Source organism: Penaeus japonicus, unplaced genomic scaffold (assembly GCF_977035675.1).
Source record: "Penaeus japonicus unplaced genomic scaffold, GWHDUDI00000001_assembly GWHDUDI00000039, whole genome shotgun sequence".
NCBI lineage: Eukaryota > Metazoa > Arthropoda > Malacostraca > Decapoda > Penaeidae > Penaeus > Penaeus japonicus.
In genome coordinates, this window is record NW_028234441.1 from 14465710 (window position 1) to 14473209 (window position 7500).

Consider the following 7500-nt stretch of genomic DNA (forward strand, 5'->3'; position numbering starts at 1 on the left):
TGTTGCATTGCATTTGCACTAACAATTTTACATAATACTTCATGGATGGAGACTGCCGGCTAGGATGCCATGCTAAACATATGATATATGCCATACCAATAGCTGTTTCGGAGTTGTTAAAATTCTGAGTGTCTTGCCTCGACAGTCATTGAATATATATGTTTTACCCTATTATTGTGTTTACAAGTTCATTATTAGTTGGGCTTGGAAAGTATGACATCCTAAGAAAAAAGACTGAATAACTTTGCAGAGCAAGAGCTGTAATTAATGCATTTTGATGATAACTTCATCAGATTCTCTAGCTTTAGTCATTCATTCTCATTTCCACTTTTTCTACTTTTGTTACAAAGAAAACTGTTAATTTGACAGTACTGGCATTTGTACAATGAATATTATATCATCAGTCCTTTCATTGTTGAGTAGGAATAGTGGTAATTCACTTTTCTCCTGTTGATATATATATTTTTTTATATGTTTACTTATTCTTTACACATAGATGGCTTCACAATTGGTTAGTCACCAAGGAGTCAGCAGGTTTATCTGACCTCACTGGTTCACTCCATTCCTTGAATTGAATTTTTAAGTTTATTTTATTCCAATGTTATTATTGTGATTAACTTTATTATACATGATTATGATAAATGTTGTTATAATTATATGGTCCATACCAATAAAGAAGATTAAAAAGAAGTGGAATAGGGAATCTTTAAAAAAAAAAAATTTATTATAGATTGGAACTTCTTGTGCAGGTTCCAACATGAGGATTTGTCATAAAAAAGAAATGTCCGCATGTGAGCTAATTTTGATAGCAGTGTCTCACTTAGAAACCAATATTCCTAGTCATTATGAGACAAGGCAGTTGATCGTGTTTGTACTTGTCTACCTGGTTGACAAGTCTTTGTGCACAACAATTATGTTGGTCCTTATGTTGCTGGAAACACTGGGAGGATGGCATAGGGTTCTATACCACTTCTGAAACCTGCCTTACAAAGTTGAGTGGTTGTCAACATATTTTATAGAAGTCCTTTCAACACTTTATGGATGATATTTTGAGTTTAGTGATATTATTTCTTATTTAGTGACTCGTATGGTAACTTTTTTTAACGACTTATTGATTGTGTTTATTGAAATGTTGAAAGCAACCCTCACCAATGAATTTCATGGTGACATATATTACCTCATTGCTTTTGTTTGCTATAAGAAAAAATGTGCTTGAGATTCCTATTAACTGAAACAATATTTTTGTTAGTGTGTAAAAAAAAAAATGATGCAACCTGATACCTGAGACAAATGTGTCTTATTATATTGATGCCCATCAAATCAGCATTTTGTTAATTATTTCAGCTTATACCCATTTTCCCTGATTGTTACCAGTATTCCCATGCAATAAAAATTTAATGCAGGACACACTATTTTCTGTCTATCTATCTATCTATCATATCTCCCTCTCTCTGTTTTTCTCTCTCCCTTTCTCTGTCTTTCCCTCTCCATTTCTCTGTTATTTCTTTCTCTGTTTCCCTCTCTTTGTCTTTCCCTCTCCCTTTCTCTGCCTTTCCCTCTCCCTCTCTTTGTCTTTTCCTCTCCCTCTCTCTGCCTTGTTCTTTCTTTCTTTTTCTTTCTTTCTTTCTTTCTTTTTTTCTCTTTCTTTCTCTCTTTCTTTCTTTCTTTCTTTCTCTTTTTTTCTTTCTTTCTCTCCCTTTCTTTCTTTCTCTCTCTTTCTTTCTCTCTCTTTCTCTCTTTCTTTCTTTCTTTCTTTCTTTCTTTCTTTCTTTCTTTCTTTCTTTCTTTCTTTCTTTCTTTCTCTTTCTTTCTTTCTTTCTTCCTCTTTCTTTCTTTCTCTTTCTTTCTTTCTTTCTTTCTTTCTTTCTTTCTTTCTTTTTCTTTCTTTTTCTTTCTCTCCCTCTCCCTCTCCCTCTCCCTCTCCCTCTCCCTCTCCCTCTCCTCTCTCCTCTTTCTTTCTCTCTTCTTCCTTCTCTTTCCTCTCTCTCTCTCTCTCTCCCTCTCCTCTCCTCTCTCTCTCTCTCTCTCTCTCTCTCTCTCTCTCTCTCTCTCTCTCTCTCTCTCTCTCTCTCTCTCTCTCTCTCTCTCTCTCTCTCTCTCTCTCTCTCTCTCTCTTAATGTAATTATAGATTAGGCAAAATCAACAATATGCATTTAGTTAATTTGATTAATCTTACAACATTATAGAAAACACACAGCCCCCTAATTCCTGCCACTTTATATTAGTACAAATTTCATTTTCTGTATGTCCTGCAACATACTGTTTTAGTACTACAGTTACAAAATTTGCAGCAGTATTTCTTGTATTCCAGATATTATATACATTTTGTGTAATTACCTTAGGAAAGATGATTTATTTTCAAAAATAAGGATAACTCCTCCTTGTACCTCAAAAGAAGGAATCAATTATTTTGCTAATTTTTCAATTCTTTATGTAAATATCTTTAGTCTTACATGGAGGAAGAAGACAACCAGAAGAAATTAAGATGTAGAGAGACATAAATGGTTTTGTTGACATTGTGTGATTATACTGACTCCAAATACCCATAGTTAAGCTGCTGGCACGATGCCACTCAACAGTGTTTATCAGCAAGTTCCACTGCCTCTTCAGTGCTTTTGCTTCCCTGATCTTGTCTGTTGCTGCTTCTGTCCATTTTTGTGCCTCTGTCTTTCCGTTCTTGCTCTCAGTAGTTCATCTATCACCTGTGTGTTTGCCATACATATGAAATCATTTGTGTGTCAAGGAAATATCACATCAAATACAATAAAATGCATTTGAATTGTGTCAGTGGCCATGGATTGTAATTGAGCAATGCATTAGATGTTTTGTTTGGAAGTGGAACATTAAAAGTTTTATGTGATTTTGCCTATACCAGTCTGTTATCTAAAAGGAACTTTAGATAACAAGGACTTGTAGACACAAGTTCAGCAGAGATATAGGAGAAGGTATAAGGTTCTGTATTTATTTAAACAGTTGAGGATCAAGGATCCTTCAGATTTAGAAAACCCTTTATATTTATGACAGACAAGCATTACCATTATTGACTTATAAGGTTTACAGAAAGTAGGAAAAACTATCCAAATGTAGCCTATTTGGAATGAGTTGTATTGTCACAAGAACTTAGAGGTAATGTTGTTGAAAAGATTTAGCTGCATCAGTGTAGAGTGCATGTTGTTATTATGAAAGCTGTGATGTCCATGGTATGTAAAAGTATTATGGGTCTCTGGTATTTCCTACGATTCTACTTTCCAATGAACTTTTATTATTAAAAGGAGAAGGTGATAATAGGTCATATTAATTTTCTAAGCTTTTATTATTACCTGTTATGTATATTTCTTTTAAAGATGAAATGTACTTGTTTCTGTATACTGTATGTAATGATGATGTTAATTTTTTCTTTCTTTCTTTCACTTATAGGAAAAATGAGTGGAAAGTCAAAATGTATACTTACAGAAAATGGCGTACTGGACTTGTATAGCCAAAACTTACAGCACTCTATTAATGTACAAGTAAGTTCCTACCGTTACTTATGTATTGTTGAACAGATATTTGACGATAACAGTCATAGTACTATAAGACCAGATTTGTACAATGTTCTGCAAGAAAACCAAATTCATCACTATCACCTAAAGTTAACATAAGCTAATAATACTCCTTTTCAGGTTATCTTCGTATCAACTTCTGACGTGACATCATACCTCCGTTTATCTGATGGAAAGCACGTCTCTCCTGTTGTTTTACTTGTGAAGAAAGATGGCAAACTCGGTTTCGGTGTTGGTGCTGTTCTTACAATTCATGATGTAAGGGAACTGCAGATGTGTAGAGGATCAATTAATTTTATTTGGATTAGGATGTGGAACGAATGTGTTTCTCACTTTAATTCTTGTCTTCTTGATTAACTCATGGTATTAGCTTCAATACAGTACAATTGTAATTTAGTTGACTTTGGTTAAAGTGAAATGATATTAAGATAGCCTAATTAAGAGTAAGATATATTTATTTTTGGGAAGATGGAAAATAGGATTTCAATGGTATTAAATCCACGTTGAGTCATTTATTAAACTCCATGACTATTTAATGTTTATCTACCTGCTGCTAAGCATCAATACTTTTCTATATTTTTGTAGAAGAAAATGAGAATGCATATCTTAAAAGTGAACAATGCCAAATACATAACTGAATTGTCCTTTTGAAAGTTGGTATGAATTTATATGTGAGTAACTTTTTATCTTTTGCAGGTTGCAATGCATTTAGCACCTGGGAAATCTGATAAAAATGAAAAAGACAATGATTTAATAGAGGTTGGCTTTAACCAGGTGATTATCAAAAAGTACAATATACTGCAAACTCAGTCATCTGTTGGCAAAATCCTTGGGTCTTTGGATCAGTCTGCAACTTATAGGGATGCTATCAAACATGTTCAAGAGCTATTAGTAAGTAGCATTTGATGTTGATTTTGTTTTGCTGTAGATATGTAAAAGACTTGTACTGTTTCTGAATAAGCACTTTTTGAAGAGAAAATTGCAGTATGGTAATTTTTTCCCTTGTTTTTCTATTTTTCACAGAGAAGAAATGATAGTAAATTTGAAGCCTATATTAAATTTGTAAGTATAAGGGCTGGCCTGTTGTATTTTGTTGTATATTTTCTCTTATCCTTTATTGCATTAAAGAAAGATATTAGTAATTGCATCAAAAACTAAATGTGGTGATTGAGATATTTGCATTGAGTGTTGAAATTGAATGTTGTCTCTTATTAACATGGTTTTAACGTGAACGTTTCCTTCAGGATTCTAAAACATGCAAGCAACTCATGGCTGAGGGTGAAAAGGCACGAGAAAAGGGCAACTACTATTTTAACAAAAAAGATTACAATCAAGCAATAATTCATTATGATATAGGTATGCATGTTGTTATTTGTATTGCAAAAAATGTTATTTTAATCCTTGTGTCAAAAACCAAAATGATGAAGATATTAAAATTTAGATAGTGTGTAAAATATTCATGATGTTACTGACATTCAGAATTGAATTTCCATAAAAGTGAATGAATTTGTCTTGCAAAAAAAAACTATTGGTTGGAAATAAGAATAGGAGATATAATCAGTCATGTATTTTTCATAATTTTAACCCATGTCTCCTAAATTGTGTTATTTTGTATTAATCCCAAGTTTTATCACTACAGCAAAGAAAAAAGACGCTTATGATCACCGGGTTTGGTCTAACTGTAGTCAAGCGCTCTTTAAGGTAGGGCAGTATGCTTATGCCGAGTCGGATGCCCTCATTGCCATCAAGTTGAACCCATTTCATATGAAGGTATGTATGTCCATCAAAAGGGCTGGTTTACAGCTTCCAGATTTTTTTTCCACTCAGCCTAGTTGTATGAATTATTGTCAGCTTCATAGTTGTAGTCATTATGGTATATTTAGTTCGGTTCATTATCATCTTGTCTCATCTCATTTTTTAGGAGTTTTGGCCCACACCTCCCTATACTGTGCCATTTACAGAAAATAACAGTATTTATGACAGTTGAACTTTAAACTTCCTTCAGATTACTCTTGTTACTTCATAAGTTAGGAGTATAAGTTTTATGGAAGTTATTAGAGCAATGTTCCTGTAGGGCTCTGTCTCTCTCTCTCCTCTCTTCTCTCTTTCTTTCCTCTCTTCCTCTCTCTCTCTTTCTTTCTTTTGTAACAATTTTTTCTGGGGTGGCCTTTAGGTAGAAAACCTAATTTGTATGTTTGCATTTTTGCTTTATCTAGTGAATTTTACCAAGTTTTACTTTTAATTTCTGGAGTGATAAATAATATTTCTTTATAATGATTTATTGGAAAATTTGACAAGCTAAAAAAAAGAAACTTTTGACTAGTAACCATGATGGTTTGCTGAAACATTATTTTTCATAACTATTTTCCTGTTTCCGGGTCTCACGTTTGCTTGATTTTCCAAAAATGTGATTTAAATATGTATACTTTTTTTTGTAGAACTTCATTGTTACTGATTTTTTTTTTTTATAAAAAACATCCTAAGACATTCATGCAGTCCTCATAAGGCTTGTGAATATGGTTAAACCACTTCAGTAGCATAACCCTCCCATATCTTAAATTTGATAAACACAAATTTGGTCTTAAAAAGAAAGCAATAGTAATATATGAGTTTTGAAATATTGAAGAACTGGCCTGGTGTTAAAACAGGTAAATGGATGATGATGAAGATGATGATGGTGATGATGATGATGATGATTATGATGATGATGATGATTATGATGATAAAAAAAAAATCCCTGAAGATAATCTAGAAAATTAGGATTCATCTTCTACAGAGATGTGTATTTTCCTCTCTAGTTCTCAACTGCTCCTCTTTTACAGGAATCATGATTTTCTCATAAGACAAAGATTACTTCTTGTCATTTTAACCAAAAATACATTTTCAATTAATATTCATTTGTGAAAATAGCTACTGTTTCCCAGTTTCTTTAAAGTCTTTACATTTTTATTTTGTTTTTTGCAGGCTTATTATCGTGCAGGACAAGCTGCCACAAAACTGTTCAGGAAGGCTAGTGCAGAAGTCTACGCACGTTCTGGAATTTTTGCATGTGGCAGCAGTCCAGAACTCATGCAATTATTAGAAGAAACAGTACATTCCTCAATAAAAGGTAGGGTGTTCAGTCTGTAAGATAGGAAGAAAAGTAGTAGTGGAAAGAAATGTTTCTTTTTTATTGCAGTGCATAAAATTGCCCTATAAATGAAAACATAATCAATCGGTCTTTTTCAATCTTTTTCAGCCAAATTAGAAATTGCAGCATCATCAATAACTTCGACAAGCATATCCGTTACCAACAAATTGGAACAGGAAACACCAAAAATTCCCCCAAATATCCGTGAGTATCCGTGTGTGACCTTGTCTGTGTTATTATTATTGTCTGCGTCAGTGTCCATGTGTACAAGAATGCTGATTGAATGTTAGTGAAATTGCTAAGGTTATTGTCCACATTCTTAGTTTTATTGTAAGGAAGTAGACGATAGAAGTAGTTCTTCCAAAGTTGGATTGAAGTTATTTGGAAAATGTTTATATATATGGATATATAATGTAAAACACTTATATTCAATCTGAAGACTTCATTATGTTATGAATAATTTTGTAAATTTATTTGTGTTATAGCCTGCACATACAAGGTCACAAAAGGAATGCATGCAGATATTGTGGAGTTGACCATACATGACAAATGTGATCATCATAAGGTATGTAAACCTTGTTTAATTCATACCTACAGTTGATGTGATAATGATGTATTTTTTATTTTGATTTCTTTTTTTTTTTTATTGGGATCTGTTTTAATGTCTGTATTGATATTTCAAGCTTCACTTGCTACATCATTTCATCAATATTCAATTTGGATAGACACCAGTAGTGACATCTTTGTGTTCATATTTTTAGTTGGATATGTATCAGTTTTTTCACATTTTAACTTGAAGAGAGACATCAGTGACAACATCTTTGTTT

General features: G+C 32.8%; 1 protein-coding gene across 1 annotated transcript in view; it reads left to right on the plus strand.

Moving 5' to 3' along the window:
* LOC122254197 (uncharacterized) overlaps positions 1–7500 on the plus strand; it is a 37167-nt gene that overhangs the window by 9204 nt on the left and 20463 nt on the right. The window contains exons 2-10 of the mRNA XM_086533550.1: positions 3419–3510; positions 3664–3801; positions 4240–4434; positions 4567–4605; positions 4788–4899; positions 5183–5313; positions 6508–6652; positions 6782–6877; positions 7159–7238. Of these exons, the coding sequence (XP_086389676.1) occupies positions 3419–3510; positions 3664–3801; positions 4240–4434; positions 4567–4605; positions 4788–4899; positions 5183–5313; positions 6508–6652; positions 6782–6877; positions 7159–7238 (1028 nt within the window). The remainder of the gene's footprint in view (positions 1–3418; positions 3511–3663; positions 3802–4239; positions 4435–4566; positions 4606–4787; positions 4900–5182; positions 5314–6507; positions 6653–6781; positions 6878–7158; positions 7239–7500) is intronic.